Source organism: Stegastes partitus, unplaced genomic scaffold (assembly GCF_000690725.1).
Source record: "Stegastes partitus isolate 25-593 unplaced genomic scaffold, Stegastes_partitus-1.0.2 Scaffold112, whole genome shotgun sequence".
In the NCBI taxonomy this organism is placed as follows: domain Eukaryota; kingdom Metazoa; phylum Chordata; class Actinopteri; family Pomacentridae; genus Stegastes; species Stegastes partitus.
In genome coordinates, this window is record NW_007577843.1 from 501,877 (window position 1) to 522,339 (window position 20,463).

Sequence of the window (20,463 nt, forward strand, 5' to 3'; positions counted from 1 at the left end):
CTCTGTCTTCTGCATTGACTGACAGCACATCAAAAACCATCCCACCAAATGAAAAATTTGAAAAAAATAAATTATAAGAAACAGGCTCTCCAGACACGTCTACTATTGGGTCGTACCACTTTCCCCAAAATGGGGGGTTGGTGGTGGTGAGTCTTTTTAGCCTCATTCCTAAGTGGCATATCAGTGGGTGGCAGTGAAACACGACGCTGGGAGCTTATGAAGGAGGGTCTGGGCTTAAAGAGGGAGGGGGTGAGCTGGTTGCTAGGCAGCTGACTGATCAGACCAGGCTGATGACTGGATTGTGTATCTGAAGCTGGAGAGAGAGGGTTAACCCAAGACGTGTAGATCTGATTCTGGACGTACACAAACATATCAAATTCTGTGTTTTCTGCTCAAACTGAATTTACAATCATGGGCATTGCAGTTGTACATTCATTACTGCAGCTACTATGAGTATGTTCCTGCTGCCTTTTCATACTAAATTGAAATTCCAAAATGTCTATAAACTGCCTCAGCACTTCTGACTGACAATCATGCCAACACACAAACACACCAGCACACTCACTGAAAAAAAAACTTCTATTGGTTGAACAATTTTCTCATCCTAATTTCATTTCCAACATCTTTAAAACCTTTCTAAATAAATAAATAAATAAATAGGTCAGTTGGGGATAGGGATAGTACTGCCAAGAAATTTGCTTGGTTTGAATAAAATGAAAAGATATTTTCCTTGATTTGTAAGGTCACCAATTTTGCACAGCACATGATTGAAGCCGTCGGGAAAGCTTTCTGAAGCATCACTATGAAGAGGCAAAAAAAACTAAATTGCAGTGTGTGGCTCAGAGAGTGCACAGTGATTTTTTAATATATTTCGGATTAGCTGCACAGCGCAGAGAGAGGGGGATACAGCAAAAGAAAGAGAGAAATTCAAAGATCTATTTGGAAGGGGAAAGACTCCAAGGAAGACAGTAATGATGAGTAATGAGCTGCCACAGTGTCTGTCCAAACGGATAAGAACACAGATAGAAACAAAGAAGCAGCAAGTGACAAGCAGTGACACAAAGAGAGGGCAGGATGTCCAAAATACAAAGATTTACGAGAACAAAAAGGAGATGGAGAGAGATATAGAAGAAAACAAATTGTTGAGTGCAGGGAGGGGGAGAGCTGGAAAAGCCCAGCAACAGGGCATGCCTTAAATAGCTAGATGGTCGGAGATAACGTGACGCTGGAGAAAGCCTGATGGCTTGGGGCATGTGTTGTGTTGCGCGAAACACGTATGAGCCTACTGCTGACAGCAGCTCCATGGGCTCTCTTAGTCATATGGCAGATCACATGACCTCCCGTGAAAGCCTGCCCGCATGAGGCCGGATGCTGGTGGGCAGAAATGCCGACCGCCCATCTGGATTCCCAAACACCGCCGTCTGTGGGGATGTCACTCCAGTCCAAGTCAAGAACAGCATTCACAGTTTTTGCCGTATTCAGGAGTGGATGCTTATTTCACTCCAGTTAAGACAAATGCAGTCCTGCCAAAACTGCCACAATTACAGCGCTATCAAGAATTAATGCAATCAGTAATGCACTGAAAATGTAATAGGAAGCCATTTACTCGAAATCATTCCTCAAAAAATGTGCTGGAACTGCAACTCAAAGCTGTGGGACAGTCAAGAAACATTCACTTGTTTGCAGAAAATGCACTGATAATTGGGTGCAACAATGTGGCAGCAACCATTTACACTCATTTTGCCTCAGTGACCAGAGGTACATAGTTTTTGACGCCATACATCAAGCCCTTGGGAACGTAGCAGTGGCCCAAACAGCACTCCTGCAACATTCGTTCATCACTGTGAGCTTAAAATTACAGAAGAATGAAAGTGTCCCAATACCTTTTAGAGGAAGCTGTGTCAAAATCTCAGTGATGAAGACTTGAATGAGAAAAATGGTGCATAGAAACACACCACTTGGGAAATAAACTACTTTACTGTGTGAGGGAATAGATGCAGGGAGAAAATAACTGCACAGTTCAAGCAGAGGATGTGTAAATCATGTGCTCAGTGCAAACACATTTGTATACTTCAGATTTGAAAGGACTCCCTGACTCTCTCTTTCTGTATGTAGAAGTCCATTGCTACTTGCAATAGCTGCTCACTAAGATGCGTTCTTTTCTTTCACTGGCTTTCAACTGATCAATCCTTGCCAATGAAATCATTCCATCAAGTCATTTTCACAAAAGCATAGGCATCCAATCTGGAAACCTCCGTCTGTACCATCCATCTCTCCCACTGAGACCAAGAACATAACAGTTAGAAAATGTCTGACAAACTGTCCAACTGTCCAGGCTGTCTCATAGTATGATGTGTATTCCTAGATACAGAACTATAGGTGCAGGACTTTATATCGCAAATTAAACCCACAGTGAGCACAACATGCTCGGAAACTGTTTGGAGTTCTGATGGTAAAATGACGTTCCTTTACATTAGCATTAATTCATTCATCTTAATGAAAGCCAAACCCAAAGAAAATAACAAAGTTTGCAACTTTGCAGGGTTTTTTTTGTTTTTTTCTTTTATCTCTCAGCTTCATTTTGCTCATTTTTGTTTTGCAGCTGCAAACCTGTATGTTCATGCTCTTCCTGCGTTTCCTAAATGTGCAAGTAGGCAGACCAATAACACACGAGCCAATAGTCCTGCATGACTGGGTTACAGTAGGCTTGATGTTCACCCCTGTCACCCCTAGGGGTCAAAAAAATTAAACGTCACTGACAGGGGTCTCGTGGGACCATCTACGGTTCATTTAGCCCTGTTTAGATAAGTCGAGGCCAGTTTTGTTCCCATGCTTTTTGAAACATTCACCTCTTGCCAGTGAAAAAATACAGATGGGCTGCAAAATGTCAAGGACATTAAAAAGAGTCTTAATGATCCTGAGATTCTCTACTTCCATCCTCTCTTCAACACTGACGAGCCTCTAAAAATAGTGTCTTTGTAAAACAATTTCTTTGTGTTAGCGGGAAAGTAGCACTGGCTGCCAGCCAAAGACTTAATCTTGGTTCTGGCTGGCGAGTTTATCCTCCGTGACTCCAGTAGCCATTCAGCTAATCAGCCAAAATACCGTTTGTAGAAACAGCGAAAGCAGCTACATCATTTTGGAAATAGACCTTAGGCCTGTGGCTTGTCAGCACAAATAAAAACAGTTTTTGTCCTTCTCTGAGACTGGGTAAAGATGCAGTCTCCAAATGCCCTCAGAAAAGCTCTTGGCGCAGAAGAATGGGTGACTTGTGTAGCCATTGGCCACGGTAATCATGTGATATCTCTGTCGTTTGGCTAATCTCCTTACAGCCTCCTTTCTTTTACACCAGGATGAAGCCTGATACGGCAGCTCAGCCAGCTTTAGCCACACGCTAATTAAGCTGCGGCACCAAAGCCTCTTAATAACACACAAACGCCACAAACAATCATTGTAGCTGTGCCAAGCCATGAATGTTTGGTCGAAGCTTTTGGTGTGGGAGCAAAAAGTGGATCGGTGGGGGACTTAGCGGCATGTAGATATCAGACCTGTACTGAAACTGACAGGTCTGAGAGGTGGTTCTCTGTGAAACTGAGCTAGTGTAAGGTGCTGTGGAAATATAGCTGATTAGCTTGATTTATGGTTTGATTAGAAAAAAAACACAGTCCAGTGACACTGATAGCTCTGCAGCTGGTGGCCAGATGATGCCTTTCTGTTGGCTATTCAGGGGGGTAGGAAAGAGAACTGAAAAGCAAGAGGAGAGTGGGGGGAGTTGGTTTAATCCACTCTGTTACACTGTCCCGCTTTGTCAGAGACCATATCAGGCCTCCATTTTTTCCCCCTTTCTCTGCACGTCACCAACCCTCCATCATCTTCGCTCTGATTCAAACTGACGATCTGGGCTTCTCACACTGGACCTATCCTTACTAACTCTGTGTCTTTTTTTTTAATTTCTCTCCCCCTTATTCAGTCCCTACTCCTCCCTGTCTCTCCTTCTGTCTGTCTCCTCCCCCCCTTCAGATGGGGCTTATCTGCGACAGAACAAACAGGCTCATTGTGTTTTGCGAGAGCTGTGAGGGCAGCAGAGAGGAGGCTTATTTCATAGAAACCTGGATAGGATATCCATCCACAGGGGAGAAGAGGCCTGCAGGGACTCTTAATGCCAGCAGAAAACATGGGTGAGTTGGTGGTGAGCGAGGAACAGAGGAACAACCAAATACCAGAAACACAAAGAGACAGAGAAGAGGTGACAGACTGTCCTAAATTTTAAGAAAGGGTAACAGCAGAAATGAAAGAAGACTCAGGACAGGCACAACTGAATGGAAAAAAAGATTCAAATTACTGTCTGATAGTGTGATGCCGAGTGAGGTAGTAGGTCTGCTCAATATCAGCAAGGTCGATGACTGTAAAGTTGCACAAAAGACTCAATATGAGAAAAACTGAAAAACATGTCTGCAAGATGAACAGCTTGCCAACAGCAGAAAAACACAACCGTAGCAGAGACTGTTTTAGAAGGCTGCCACAAAACCAAAAGGTTAGCAGTTCAATCCCTGCAGCATTTGTAACGTTTGGAGTGAAACAGAGCAAAACAATGATGCTCTATCGATGTGTTGTTTCAGAGCATCCCTTTGAGCTTGAAAGCTGAAAGGGCTGCCTCCGATAAGAACATTTCTCTCCTCTCCTGCCATCACAGCAATATGTGTGAGTCGCACATTAAGAACCTATTTAAAAAAGAGCCTGAGAGGACAGCCTTAAAGTAGAGCGTGGACGAACTGAGACGACCTAAATACAGAACTGCAGAGAGAGAAGGACCTGCAAGCGTTTGTTCGGAAATAACTCAGCATTCCTGCCCCTGTGGAGAACGAGCGACCTCCAGCACGAGGGCGAGACAGGTTCAGTATTCAGTAACCACAGATCAATACATCATCCATTAAAACTCATCACCGTGCCATTATACATACACACATCAGCACCGCTTCAGTCACAGAGGACGGTTAATGTTCAGGCACTGAAGCCCAAACGGATTCATATCTAAAAAACCTCACACCCTGACCATAGCAAGCCCTTATTTCACACAGCATACCACACCAGTATAATATATAGTCGTGACTTGATTATCCGACCCTTAACAATCCAAAAACCTTGCTATCCAACAGGTTTTTAGGTAAAAAAACAAACAGAACCCATTAAAAATAGCCTCAACGTACCGACAGCCTTGGATTCCAACTCCGACATGACATTTTACTGTATTCGGAGATCAAGTTTGATATCTCGATTCAAGCACAGCGAATGAATAGTCGACTATTCGGGTCCAGCCCTAAAATCCAGCGATGCGTAGTGTTCTAACAATACACTAGTTATTTTAACAACTACAAACAATAAATATTAACAACAAATGACCCTTCAAGCATCAAGCCCTCCTTGTATCTCGACCTCCGTCTTGACAATCCAACAGCCTTGCTATCCGACATAAAAGAAGGTTTTACATTTAGTGTCGGATTATCGAGTCACGCCTGTATATACAGATATAGCAGACATAGCTTTTCTGCAACTTTAATGAATGTTGGCTATTTCAACTTCCTGACTGAATTTTAATTCTCTCTAAATAACAAAATGAGTCAAAACTGGTGACTTCAGTCATCTCTTCATTACTGCTGGTAAAGCAGGTGGTGCTGGGTGGACACAAGGATTTGATCACACTGGCCTTTCTGGCAGGAAACAAAGTGCTAACCAGTCGCTCAGCCAGCTCCCATTCAGCAAAGGTAATTAGAGAGACTGCTTATCAGTGGGTAATTACAAAGGAAGGAAAGGGACAGTGGGGCAAAATCTTTCATTGTGGTCACACAAGTGTTTTTCACATTTCTGTTTCTGAGATAAAGCCACCGATCGAGATTTTGTGATACTTGCATTCATGTAGCAGCACTCGTGACCATTCAGCACGAGTGATACCAACATAATTTTGGGTCACAATACAATACAGCTAATCATCACAAGGCATTTAATTAAGGCAGTCTGCTGCAAATAGCCTCACAATTGCCAAGATGGCAGAGTACGCACGTGTGTGTGTGTGTGTGTGTGTTCGTTCTCCGGACTCACCCTCAAGGCCTCTATGACCAGGTCTCGGGCCTCCAGCTCTCCCTCCATGATACTCAGCAGGGTGAGCAGCTCTGGCTTGCTCAGGTTATCCATGTTGAACTCACATTTCTGCAACACAAGCCAGAAGCAAAAGTAAGAATCATACAATCAACACAGCAATGTGATCAAGCAGGCTGGGTGCTGGACCCTAATTCTTTCATAAAAACCTATCACACTGGTTTAACGTTTTTGTTAAATTATTGTTTGCATTGGCACTTGCTTGGATTAGGCTTTGCATGTCAGTGAATAGCTGTGCAACTGACTGAATATGAACGGAGTGAATGTGTCTTATGGGCGTACTGAGAGAGGTGGATATGGGTATACTCTCAGTCTTGTTGATGTTTTTTCCTAGTGGTCACTCACACTACTAAACTAAAAAAAAAAATCTCCTGCAGCCCAAACAGCATTTTCCCCATAGAACACAAATATTGAAGGCACCTATTAGACTGTTGATGGTACACCTCCATCAGCAAACAAGGTCAGTTTTTGCTCTATAATGAATTCGTAATCCACAGAGGTTTTGCCAAGCAGCAACCTGCAGGCATGGCCAGCAGAGGAAACGCTAATGCCCATGTGCTGTGAGCCACACAACGCAGAAACAAACTCAGAAGCTAGAAAACTTATTTGGCTTCTGCACCAAGTGAGCCATTTTCATTCCAGTGAGCGGGTGCCATCTTTGAGTCAATATCGAGTTCTCCTCAATATATCTATGATGCGTCTGTGTGTACTGTGTGTACAACCCAACATCCACCCTGTCATCCACATCTACTCTGAAGTATATTTGGGCTTTACAATTACAAACGCATAACATTAGCAGCTAAACATTATTTCCAAATCTTAAACTAAATTAGCAATAGCTGCTGGTTTAGCACAAATATGCTAGCAGGTATTAATAATCTATATAATCACATTTTAAGTTATTTTAGGGCTAAATGATTTGGAGTAAACATATAATTATGATTCTTCTGACAGATATTGCAATTTAATGTCAATGTTTTTTTTGTTTTTTTTTAAATTACGCTTTAGCTCAGTATTTACTGTGCAATATATTTAAAACAAGCATTACCAGGAGACACCATCACAAAGAGAAGTCAGATGTGCAGCAACATGTATGAAGCGATGCTGTTGAATAATGAGACAGGAGTTACAACAGTGGAACCACAGCATGCAGCCTGAACCACATAGTATACATTGATTGATGGGCAGCACAAACAACCCCTGAACATTTCAATCTGCTCAAATAAATAAAACTGAATTGCAGTGTTAAGTCTTGATATTTATTAGCCACACAGTTCACACTCTATTATGCTTTACTGTATGAATATCTGTTAGCAATACTGCCAAAGTACCAAGGATGTTAAAAATACTAACTATTAAGTTGAATTAATAAATTGAGTAAGATGATATAAAGTAGAAGAGAATGGCTGAACCTCGTATATCCTAAATTACACTCTTTGCAATCTGCTGACTGTGTTGTTTCAACTTGTGACTTTTATTTTAAATCAATCTATTGTTCAGCAATGGTTGATATGATAAACAGCTGCTTATTTACACATCCAAGCTACGATAGCATTTATTTGGTGTTGTGCTTATGGCCACTTGATGAATCTATGTCCACTATTCACTGTCTTTTCACTCTACTTTTGGTCACCCTTCCCGGGGGGTAATAAATGGCACTTCAGCTGCCAAATGCTCCACTGTGTCCACCAGCTAGATTGTGCTTTTAGAGCATTTGCACTGAAAACTGTGGCCTGCTGGGACCAAAGACAAGACAGCTGAAGACAGCCAAATAATGAGTTGAAAGTTGTTATAAGCAAAATGTAATAAAAACAAGACTTGTTTTGGGTTTTTTTTACACAGCCCTTTTGCTACTTTTAACCCACCGTTAGTATGTATATTAGTATGCTGATGAGACAGTGACTTAATGAAATCCCCCGTCGACTCCCCAGCTAACACTAATGCTCATTGTGATGACTATAGACACCTTGCTTTGAAGTGGTAAATCAAATGTTGATGCCTCCCAGAAGTCAGGACTATTCTATGCTGCTGCAGGAGGTGCTGCTGTGGAGGTCGGAACTACTTTGAGCTGCACTGTGGAAATATGTGACCTGTACACTAAAATACTCATGTAAATACAGGAACTGGAAATTGTCAGTGTTGGAAAGACAGGTAATGTATACAAGCATGTGACCATTCCAACACTGGAGTCCTTCATTACACTGCTGGTGACGGTATAAATGGACAGAAAAGGTTACACTGCTTCTGCATTATGCAAAAGCTGAGAAATCTCTTCTACATGTATGAAGGGGGGGGGAATCCATCCCACATGGCGCCACCTTCACATGAACTTCACCAGCAGGAAAAAAGTTGCTGACATGACAAATGTACCACTTAGTCCCAGTCTCCAACTGGTCTCATTAAGTGCAGCCCTCAAATTAGGCTAGATGTCCTGTCCTACCTCTAAGCCATTAAGGTCTAATTACATTTGGCTAGGTCATTAAGCACCTATTTGGTCAGTGGCGACCGCAGGGCCAACGGGTGGAGATGACTGTAATTGGGAGTGACCAGACCACTTCATGCTTTCCCCTCCTGTCAATTAAAAGCTTTTTCCAGTCCATTTCTAAAAAGATAAACTGTGTGTCGCCTCTGTCTGGTTTATTCATGGGAAGAAGATGTGACTTCCATTTTATCTCCAACCTTCTTGCTTTTCCTGATTGTGAGTCGTCTTTGACTAAAGGGTGCAAACACAACCTTTTCCTTTGATTTTTGTTTTTGCCCACCAGCCACTCAAACTCAGATTTATTTCTAGGTCAAACATTTAAAATAAAGTGACTGATCTGAATCTGTTATGTGTGTAATTGTACTTTTGCAGATTAAGATTTACAAAAGAAACATAAAATCCATTTATACTATAAGGGGTGTTTTACTATAGTTTTACCTTACTCAGAACTTTATTGTCATTGCACATGTCACAAGTGCAGAGCAACGAAACTATGAATAATTTACCAAAAGTTTATAAAGCAGAAACAATTAGCTCATTTAAGTGAGGTTGAGAATTAAAATCCTGAGTCATAGAATTCTGAGTCATCAGTAGAAATATTAACAGAAAATTTGCTTGTAATTCAATATATTTGAGTATATGCAGTGGGAAAAAGAATGAAACATTACTCAACTAAAAGTAAAACTAACAGTTCACTATCTGTTTAGTTTCAACCAGTGCTATATTTCCAAGTTAACAGAAACTATCCAGTTTCAGGTAGAGTCGTACGTAATGGTCAGTGGTCATTTCTTAAACCTGTGCCTGCTGCAGCATTTTTATTTTAGTTTTTTTTTTTTTTTTTTTTTAAACAATGCAGATGAAAAGTTTGGATATTATTTGAAATGTAGGCCTACTCAGAAGCTAACTGTGATTTTAAAAGTAACAAAGCAGGTTACACAGTGTAAAGCATACCTCAGTAAGAGTAAAATTACAGACTCGAACAAATACTTTATAAAAGGCAATTCACTACTTCTACTGCAGAGTTTTAGAATCTTTGTCCAACACAACACAACCTTCAAGGACATCATTTTGGACTTTGATTAACCAACGCATCAAGAAAAATTCTAAGTAGAATAACCAAAAATGACAGTAAGCAGCCTCAATATAGAGATCAACACTCTTGAAGGGAGCATTCATCTTAGACTTACTTTTCCTTTTGGTATATTTCGCTGATAATACTTGTTTTATGTACTTTTGCTCACCACATCAAGCAATATTTTGCAATCAAGTACTTTCCTATATCAACACTGTTACTTTTACTAATACTTCCTATAGTCCCCATACTTACTGTATGTGTTTTGTTAATTTGAATCGCTGACAGTTTGTACAGACGTTAAGTCAAAGAAAATGCACTGAAGGACAGTTTGTGACTAAGTCTCAAACATCAGGTATGTGGCAGAAGCTTGGCATTTCTAGTGTTAATATGTAACATTCAAAGAGTTTTTTTCTCAAGGTGTCACGACTTTGGGAGAATACAGTGAGTCCTATTCATCTCCTGTTCCTCAGAGGGAGATTGCACTTTTACAAGTGTTTTTCTGGTCACATCCCTGAGCACCAGAGGAGCATCTGGTCAGACGACATTCCAAAGCAAAGCGTCAAATTGTTGTTTTAAGGAACCTTGCAAGGCATTGTACTCATTCAAAGTAAAACACATATGAGGGAAATGAGTGGAATTCTTGGCTGGACAGCTAAAATGATGTAACTTCACAGAGAGAGGCCAAAAGATAACAACAGAGCTTGGTGACAGAAGAATTTCCAATTACCATACTGGCCACTACCGGCAGCAGTCGGCTGAGAAAGTCACATCCAGCTGCATTCCCAATATCCTGAAGCTTTTCACCAGGCTATTTGTTCAACAAAATTTTAATAAACCAGCAAACGGGAGAAGCAAAAGGAGGAAATCAAGAGCATCTCAACCCCTGCTGCACATCAAGCAGATTGCTACCTGCTCATTCTGAGGGCATTCAGATGTCAGCCAGTCATTTAAACCTGATTTACAATCCTCCATTGAAACCTCAGCCAACATTATTCCATTTCATCAACGTGTCACACACATCTCCAGAGGTCTCTCACATGGAATATGACTTTGAACAGTCCAGTCTGAGATTGTAAGAAGCTGCTGCCTCTATGTGTCCTATACATACTCCTGTGACTCTTTTTATTTCACTGCACAAGGAAAGTTAATGCTCAAAGAAGTGGAGCAGAGGTAATAAATTCATATGAATAAACAGACCAACACTCTTCCCTTTAAAGCCTTAAAAAGGTGATGTTCAGCCAGAAAAGCTTTCTTGAGATCGGCTGCTCCCATTAATACGGACCTTTTTCTTTTTAGAACAAGGAGCTGGAAAGCGTTGCGTCAATCACATGTTTTAGTTTAGTCAAACCACGTTTTTGTTCTGATGTGATCACGGCAAGCCTGGAAATAAAAGCAGGACAGATTCCAAGGGATTGATTCATTCGCTTCGAGCCTTCCAATCGATCCCTGAGCCCCCTCTTCCCGGCAGCATTGTCACCACTCAAGAGAATTGGACGACTCAGGGAGCTTTGATGGACAGCAACCCTGAGCCACGCTGTCCTGTCACGGGGCCTCGGGTGGTGGGTGAGGTGAGGTGAGAGTAGCAGGGCTCAGAGTGGGGGGAGCGCTTTCTCTCTGGCATTTCTGCACAGTGAGCAGGTGAGGGAAGCGAGCACTAATTTGTTCCATGAGCTGTGAGCCGCGTGCCAAGGGCACGAGCAGCCTGGCCAGCATTGGAGGCTCACTGTTAGCCCCGGTCCACTTAATAAGGCCTGTGTCATTTCAGTGTAAGCCACATGGGAACGAAACTGCTCGCACTGTGAAAGCTCCTCCACTGTGTTCTGCTGGCAGAAACCTGCTTAGGCCTGTAAGTTTTTCACAGACTCATGTCTTGTTACTGCAAGCACAAAACTGACTGACATGACAGCCTGTAAATAGACGTCTGTGACACATTATCAGTAGTTAATGCCATTAAACTGGGGGTAATCACAATCACTATTAAACATATACTATATTATATTATATAAATTTGTATGTATTATTATTAGATGTCACATAAACAGATGTATTGGTATTTACATGAATTTTGCATATATTTATTGATAGCTACAGTAGCCACCATTAATTTGAAACATTATGTAAAAGTACTATAAAAACTACACAAGCAAAGACTGCAGCTCCCACTGTGGGGCCTACAATGCCAAAATGTGCAACAAACAGAAGCAATTTATTTGTTTTTTGTGTGGTTAAAAAATGATTAATTCATTAAATGAAACATTCCAAGGAGTAACAGGGATGTTGTTTATGGAGAAAAGTATTTCTGTTGATTTTAAAATGCCATTTTTTAATGCTGTGAGTCAAAAAGCTTAATCTAACTTTTACTCTCCAAACATCGATTTCAATGCTTCAGGTAGGGGTATCTTCCAGCTCTGAGTGACAACCTGAGAACACAAATTCCTGTGCACCAGAAACTGAGTCAATAGTGCGTGGAGACCGTCTTTTCTTAAATGACATTGAGGATGATTGCCATCACATGACCTGATACACTGAACCAAGTCAGTATCACTGCTGATACCAATGTAACAGACTGGTGCATCTCTCGCTAATAAAATCTAATTAGAATCACTAAACTGAGGTCACAGTGGGGCTGAATCAATGACTCGATCAACTGCAAAATGCTACAAATATTGGCAAGTATTAATTGCTTTAGTCATACTTCAAGCAGAAACTGAAACAATGATCATAGTCCAGCTTCTCAAACTCCAGGATTTGCTGCTGCTCGTCATATAAAACAATAAAGTGGAAATTATAGGGTTTTGGCCAGACAACATAGGATAGCTGTAGAGGTGAAGGGCCCTTTTGCACTATTTTTTGACATTTTATAGATCAGACAATTAATCAGTTACAAAAATAACTATTAGTTGGTGCCCAACAGCATGTATCTATGTGACAGATAAATCTGCACAAATTAAACCAACTCTGTTTTTCTTTCCTGTGTACTCTTTACATTTGAACTGCTTTATTATCATCTGAAAATCACTTTGAATTGCTCCTACTTGCATGAAAGGTGCTAAACAGATTAAGTTTCACTGACTGACTGAGATGATTCCAGAAGATTGAATACCAGAGTTAAACATGAAAAGAGATATTTTTTGTAATGTAATTTGAGTGTAGAAACCGCTTAATAGGTTGTAAAGTTATAATGTTTAAAGCTCTCTGGTGACCTCTCCAACTTGTTTACAGGGTCACCTGAACCCCCGTATCACAGTACAGAAATTTTGTTGTCAGGAAGAAGCAGCAGCAATGACATTACAGCCACTTATGCAAATGGCACTCCTCCAACATGGCAGCATATCCCACATAACCACCACTGACCACTCGCAGGCTTCCGTTACACAAACCGTTTCAGGCATGCCCCCTCTCAGAAGGTCAGACCCCCCTAACCCTCAATTGTTATCAATCATTAACAATGATAGGGGAAGCAACTAAAAAGGAAATTGATCCAAGTTGAACTATCGTGAAAAAAGGTGAGGATGACACCATCAGCAAACTCTTGTGAGTTTATTTTCCTCATAGAAATCCGATTCATTCAACTTAGTGTCACTTCACAAGTTTCCCCTAGTCATCCACTCTCCCCCCGACAGTGGCTCAGGGCCTCCAGCTTGACAAACACGGTGTTATACAGTAGTTCTGGCAGACATCAAAAGCCCAATCTAGGTCTATTTCTTTCCCCAATTTAAGCCATTACAACTGCCTGTCAGGGTGACATTTTGCTTTAACTTAATTTCTGAGACTAACAGGAGAAGGAGCAGAGGCGGTCAGACAATGAGATTAACTAAACGTCTTTGGAAGTATAAGAGTGGGAAAACACAAAATCTGTTGCTGAATGTGAATTCAGTTTATTGCACTTTCTCCATTGGAAAGATTTGGCACACCAACTCCCTGAATTGTAACCAGACATGTTTCCCACAGCTGTAAATGCACAACTTCCCCATGCAACAAGAAATTCAGGTGCGCTCATTCTTCCTTTCATCTTGTCCGACTGCCTTGTGCTTTCTGTCTAGTAATGTTGTCTTATTCTCAGAGCTTGACTTGATAAAGAGTGAAAAAGAATTTTCCAGAACCAGCAGTCTGCCACACTAGCATGTATAATAGTAAATGAGAGGGAGGTGACCCGTGGAGTGCCTTTCATTGACCTCTGACCCTGCTCTGCACCACGGCTACTTCAGAGTCCTTAAACGAGAAACTTCCCCCTCCTTAGGCCAACAACAGAGAGTCGGACAGGGGTGAGCAAAGAGCAAAGTGCTTTATTTAACCACAGCAGGCACGATGGTGGAGGTGGTGGTGGGGAGGGGGGAGTGGGAAGCCATGGAGGTGGAAGCCCCCTTTCGTTGGCTGGAACCTGGAGAAGAAAGAGTGTGCTGGCAAAGAGACGGGTGAGCTGAGGAGGCTGCCCGGCTCCCATGTCTCCACAGCACCTGTTCGCTTCAAATGTAAAGTAGCCTCCAGGCAGTTCTGAGCGCACTCAGATGAGGAGGGGGGTGCTGCGTGACACGGTACTCCCAGCTATGCCAGCTGAGTCACTGAAATTAAGACCAATTTAGAAAGGTGTCTGGTGAACGGGCCCTCCAGCCCCTCCTCTTCCTCCTCTTCCTCCTCCTCCTCCACCACTGTGCTGCTGAATCTGCCCTCCACTCACCCCCGCAGCTCTTCTCCCACCACCTCCTCAGCTCGCCACTCACCCCAGCCCCCTCCTCACCTCACCTCAACACCCACGCTACCACCCACCCACCTCAGGGACTGGGGCTGCTTTCTATTCCAGCAGCTCCACACATTTCCACAAGCCTACCTCTTCAAACTCTCATCCACACAGGTGCTTTTTTTAGTTATCTTGCTGCGCGCCGGAGTAAAGTTGTAGAGCAAACAGAAGCAAAGTGGCACAAGTGTCACTACCCATTCTGCATTAGTCTTCTGCTGGATATCAGCAGTCTGACAGGTTGCATCAGGGAGCCGGCTAAGAGGAAGGGAAAGGTTGCACGACCTCCTGCTGGTCGGGGCAGAAGACTGATCAGTTTATGCAGAGGGCTGCTGAGCCGCTGCCACTGCACACATACTGACACCTGTGAAAACTCACAACTAGGTGAATGTAAAGAAAACCCGTTTGTGACAATAAAATGCTGCTACTTTATCCTGCTGTGACAGTCAGCGTAAACCTGTGGAAGGACTCACAGTAGTAATCTGTGGGGGCCTGTGAGGATTCATATAGGACTGAGTGGTGGTGGAGCTATTACAGAAATAAACTAATTTTATTCCACAATTACACATTCCAAGTGACTATCATTCAATAATAAAAAATACAATAAACTGCTTCCACCTTTAGCAGGGAGCCAGTGAGCCTCAGCTTTAATGAATGTGTTTTCTTCGACAGGTCTCTACGCATTACCCGGTTTACTGCAACGTATGTGAACTCCAACCTGTGCAGCAGCCACACTTCTGTCTTCCATCAGGCGCAGGATAACGTTACAACTGCGGGGCGAAGGTTCAAAGCAGCAGCGGCGAACAAAAGAATTCGCAGAGAAAACAAGAAGCACAGCTGTGTGTTGGTCGGAGGGCCCCGGAGGAGAGTTCTCCGTTAAACCGAGCCCCCACCGACACGGAGCTCTTCTTGTTTTTCGCCAGACACCGTCGCGAGGCTCGCGCTGGCCACCGCTGTTGCTTCACGAGCCTGTGCGGAATAGATGCGCACCGCGTTTTACCGCGTTTCCCCGCGCGTGAGCCCCGCCACGCCACGAAGGTTCCAGAAAAACACCCCGGTGGCTTTTTTTGTTGTTGTTTTGTGTAACTCCGCTGTCTTACCGTGTCGACACTTCCCAGCACGGCGGTCGCCAGGGTTTGTACCGGAGGAGGCTGCTCTCCGCTGGCTCCCTCCGACGCCATCTTCGTACTGTAGCGGTCTGCTGGAGTGAGGGCGCATCCGGCACTCATTAACTATTGCGCTGCTGAATGCAAATCACGCCACGGACGGCCATTGAAAAGAAAACATAGGCGAGATTTGACGAATTGAACAGCGGGGAGAGGACGACAGGTCTCCTCCGTGAAAAGCCCACTAGCGAGTGTGCGGGCTGCTGCGGCTGGGAGGAGGGAGCGGGCAGTCCGGTAGGCGTGGACCGACCGACGCGGAAAATACAGATGCGAAGACCCGGTGCGCTCCCAACTGGATAGGAGGTGCGTCCCGACAGGCTGATTGACAACAGCATTTGTCGGCCTCTGTAGCTATAAAACGAGCCAATGAGTGGTTTCCAAACCGAGGTGCGGGGACCTCAAGGGGTCTGGAAGCATTAAAACTACAAAGGTGAAAAAAGAAACCTGTAATATTAATACAGACTATTCCATCAATGGATAAAGAATCCACAGTATGTTCCTGATATATGTGTGTGTGTGTATATATATTAGAGTCAAGAAACATTGATATTAATTTCTTACACAAATGTTGCAGCTTCACAATGTAAACATACGCCAGTGTAACTAAGCATTATCCTTAAAAAATATTCTCAAGTGAAACTACATATTATTGAATCAGCAAAATGTATTTAAAAACAATCATCATGCACAATGATCGTTTTCTGAGTGCTAGTGTAGTACATTGTATATAATGTATAATACACAGTAAAATATTTTGTCTTTTGCTGATGCACTCACCTGCTACAACATTTCAATATTTTAATGTTGTGGTTGTGCAAGGTTTTTGCTTGTTGTATGATATACTAGCTGAAGTAAAGTCCTTCAAAATGACACCTAGGTACAGTAGGAGTCAGTGCAGCGTTTTGTTGTATTAGAAAAGGACTGGGTGAGCATCATGTCCTCTTCTGTGATTTCTACACCATCAAAAACAGGTATGCCGTCTAATGTGATCTACCAGAAGTGTGTTTTTTTGACTACTTTCTGAAGGTAGGCAAAACCAAAAACCATTACAGTTTTAATGACATCCTGCTCCTTTACTCATAGAGTTTGAACACACATATTATCAGTTATATTGGATTCAAAATTGTGTCAATATTACATATTTCACAAAACAGTGCTGTCATGGTTGCCACTGTAGCTACAAATCTGAGCATACAATGACCCTCAACAATCAAATAATGTTGTTTTCAGTGGCCATAAGAACAGACAACCACCATCAGAATGTTTCCTTCTCTCACATTTCAGACCATTTTTTTGAAGCTTTGAAGCAAAGGATTTTAAACCAAAAGCCCCAATGTTAATCTTACACGAGTCGATGCTCAGAGTTCAAATCTCTCAGTTCTGGGTCTGTTTATCCCAGAAAAGCAGAGAGAGGATAGGGGCCCTCCCAGCTCCCAGATGTGGCATTTAGGATTAAGCGACGCTGATCCAGCCTGGTCATCCAGAATGAGGTTATTAAGTCTCTATGTAGGTCAAATGTTGCATGATCGACATTCGCTGGTTGCATTGAGGGCTTGGCCATGTGTAGACTTCAGGGATTTGTAATATTTCCCGATATGTGAGTGGTGACACAAGCAACTATAAGACTTGGAAATCCACAGTTGTTACAATACCAACAACATATTATTTTTAGACCACTATATAATACAGCTACAGCTACATCTAGTTCATGTAATATATCTGTTTTGTGGATAAAGCTCACTAATTACTTGGTAATGCTCAAATCTTGACAGCATTTCACCTCATAACAGTAATAACTAGATTCTTGTATGCCACAGTGTTTTCAAGAGTATTGCCCTTTGATCCCACACACACACACACACACACACACACACACACACACTTAAAATCACAACCACAGAAGGCTGTCACTCAGTTTTCTGTAATACACAGGGGGAATTTCAGATGTGAATTCATGTCTTTCCCACAGAGATCTTTTTTTATTCGTACTGTCTTGTCATGTGTCAAATCCCCAACTTGTGTCTGAATCTGAGGCAGATCAGCAGAGATGGAGCTGTCATGTGGAGATAATCTCCCTGAAAGGAAGGTCGTCATTAGCCAGCGATTATGGGGGATTCCAGAGATGTGGCATGGAAATGACACCCCTGCCCTCACACGCACCTCCTCCCGTGAAGTTGGCTGTGACGTTCACAAAATGGGGCTATTCTCTTTACATTCAGTTAGTTGTTCTCATAGTCTCAGAGAAAGATGTGCGACAGTGATAGTGATGAGAGAGAAAGCTGAGATTGCTCTGTGGCTGCACAGCATTCTGATCTTTTCTCTGATTCTGCAAATGGAGACGTTGGTCTCTGACTATACCTTCTCTCCAGCTGCAGCAGCAGTTCGTAATTGTGGCCATGGCTGCTGAATATCGGTAAACGTTTGCTAGAAACTAGGTTTCTACAAAGAGATCCCTGTTACCCTTTTTCCATCAAGAAGAACCAGGTGCTAGTTCGTTGCTGGTGCTAGTGCTTAGTTGGTTCAAATCTCACACCTCCTAAGAACCTGTTTGCTTTTCCATTGGCAAGGAGCCAAGTTAGAGCCACACCATTGTGTCACCGTAAAATGTCAGTATGTCACTGCATATATAGACATTTCTGGTCCCTGTAGTCCTTTTTTGGTTTCTTGAGTTTACTGAGGAGTTGGTTGAGGTTCCGCTCGTACCCGCCTGCAGCCATCTCCTGCTGGATTTTTTTCGAACACAGGCTTGGTCCAAGAGGCTCCCTCTAACTTATTTTGGATTTCAGTTGAAGACCACAGTGCCAGGAAGCACTGAGTCTCCTCCTGTTACCCCTTTTCCACCAAACTGGTTCCAGTGCTGATTTGCCTGACTTAGCACCAGTTCTTTGTGTTTCCACCGCCAAAGCACCAGCTCCAGGCTCTCAAAACTGGTGCTTTTCAAGCACCAACTCTTTGCTGGGCCAGAGAAAATTACTGAGTACGTCAGGGGCTGTGGGCGGGGTTATTGTGACCACCAAGACCGATGAATGGGACACACAAGCAGTGATTTGTGTTGTTTTTCGCCAGGACATCTCTGGTCCGATCACAGATATGTTGGAATGAGTCCTGGGACACATAGAAGTTTTGCACACAGTGTTGCATACTGAAAGCCAGTGCAATTGTGTCCCACCAGTAGCACCACAGTGGTGGAAAACAGTACTTTTATAACTTTGGTGTACTGCGGTATTTACGCTTAGAAATAAGGTCTTCTTGTGAAAAATGGAACTCACCTACATGTGCTATTTATTCCACTCAAAGAAAAGACTGCATGAAAAAAAAACCACTCAGTTTCATCTTGGACAAATCTGACATTAGAACGCCCTAGTTTGCTCTTTTTAAAGTCAGTTTGTCTGTCAGTCAGGTCTGAGCACCGGAGCCACCAACTGCAGCTAGCGCAGTCTGCAGTGTGGGGAGTTCAGGGAAGATTGGTAAATTGTAGAGTCTATCGATAAGAAAAATGTTCTGCAAGTCACACGTTTCTCCTGTGACAAGGTGGGAAGTGCGAACAAAGGAGAAACTTGGTTGCACTGGTAAAAAAAAATTATAGTCCTGTGTGGAGTTCCCTGTGGCACGAGCGTTGTTCAGTAACGGCTACGTAGGCAGTGACGCAATGGTGTGGCCCCAGCTTGGGTCCTTGCTGATGGAAAAGCAACCGGTTCTTTGGAGGTGCCAGAATTTAACCAACTAAGCACTAGCCCTAGCACCGGCATGGAACTGGTACCTGGTTCTTTTTGGTGGAAAAGGGGTATCAGACCACTTCTGTTTGGATTTGTCTATTTAGTTTTTCAAAAATGTAGCTACTCGCTTGGCTGTTGTTTTAAAAATGCCGGTTCTGTGTTTCCGCCGGTCTCAGTTGGTCACGATAACCCCGCCCCCAGCCCCTGATGAATTCGCTTCTTAGCTCTGGCCCAGCAAAGAGTTGGTGTTTGCTAAGCACCAGTTTTGAGAACCTGCTTAGGTGGTGGAAACACAAAGAACTGGTGCTAAGTCAGGCTCTGGCTCAGAGCTAGCACTAGAACCAGCTTGGTGGAAAAGGGGTATCTGGCATCAAAATACAACAAAAACCTGCTAAACTCTGCTGTAGTTAATTTTGCTCTTTGGTTTATTTAGTTTGCCTTTTGTTACAACAAGGGGTCCATTTCACAAAGCAGGTTTAGTGAAAACTCTGAGTCTGTTAACCCTGAAATGAGGGAAACTCTGAGTTTTCCGTTTCACAAAGGGAGGTAACTCAAACCAGAGACAGAGGCGTAACTCTAGCCTGTTTCACAGAGAGAGCAAACTTCAGACCTCGGTCAGTTACCGTCGTAACAGACTCTATGAACCTAACCTGGTCGGGGCCAGGTTTTTCTCTGTGAATCTCGAGTTTCTCTCTGTCTCCGCCCTCTTTCAGCCACACACGCCATTTAATTTACTCATTCATTCATTCATTCATTCATTCATCCAGTCAGCAGGTGAGTTTGGCGTATCCTAGTTCTGCTGTCTGTCAAAAATCATTTTTTTAAAAATCAGAGTCAGTAGTGTGTATTAGAAGTCCATTAGACACAGATGGAGGAGACTTTTTCCACTAACATGTCCTTTTGTTGACGATCCCATGGATGAAGTTGCAGCATTACTGCGTAGAGAATTAAATATTCGTCTGGCGATCGTTGTCAGACTGCCATAGATGTTCTAGCATTTCCAGACAGTTCTCTTTTTGAGCGGCACCATTTCACGTCACAGTCCATCAGTGACATGCGGTCAGGGAAAGAAAAACAAATCAAATTATAAAATAATTTAAATGGTTATATTTATCCAGTGATTTGTACTATAAAGT

At 42.8% G+C, this 20,463-nt stretch overlaps 1 protein-coding gene across 1 annotated transcript in view; it reads right to left on the reverse strand.

Moving 5' to 3' along the window:
- Positions 1 to 15,830, reverse strand: part of cttnbp2 (cortactin binding protein 2) — a 117,709-nt gene extending 101,879 nt beyond the window's left edge. The window contains exons 1-2 of the mRNA XM_008277987.1: positions 15,546 to 15,830; positions 6,097 to 6,204 (exon numbers count right to left, since the gene is read on the reverse strand). Coding sequence (XP_008276209.1) covers positions 6,097 to 6,204; positions 15,546 to 15,674 — 237 coding nt within the window. The 5' untranslated portion in view covers positions 15,675 to 15,830. The remainder of the gene's footprint in view (positions 1 to 6,096; positions 6,205 to 15,545) is intronic.
- Between the last annotated feature and the right edge of the window lie 4,633 nt (positions 15,831 to 20,463).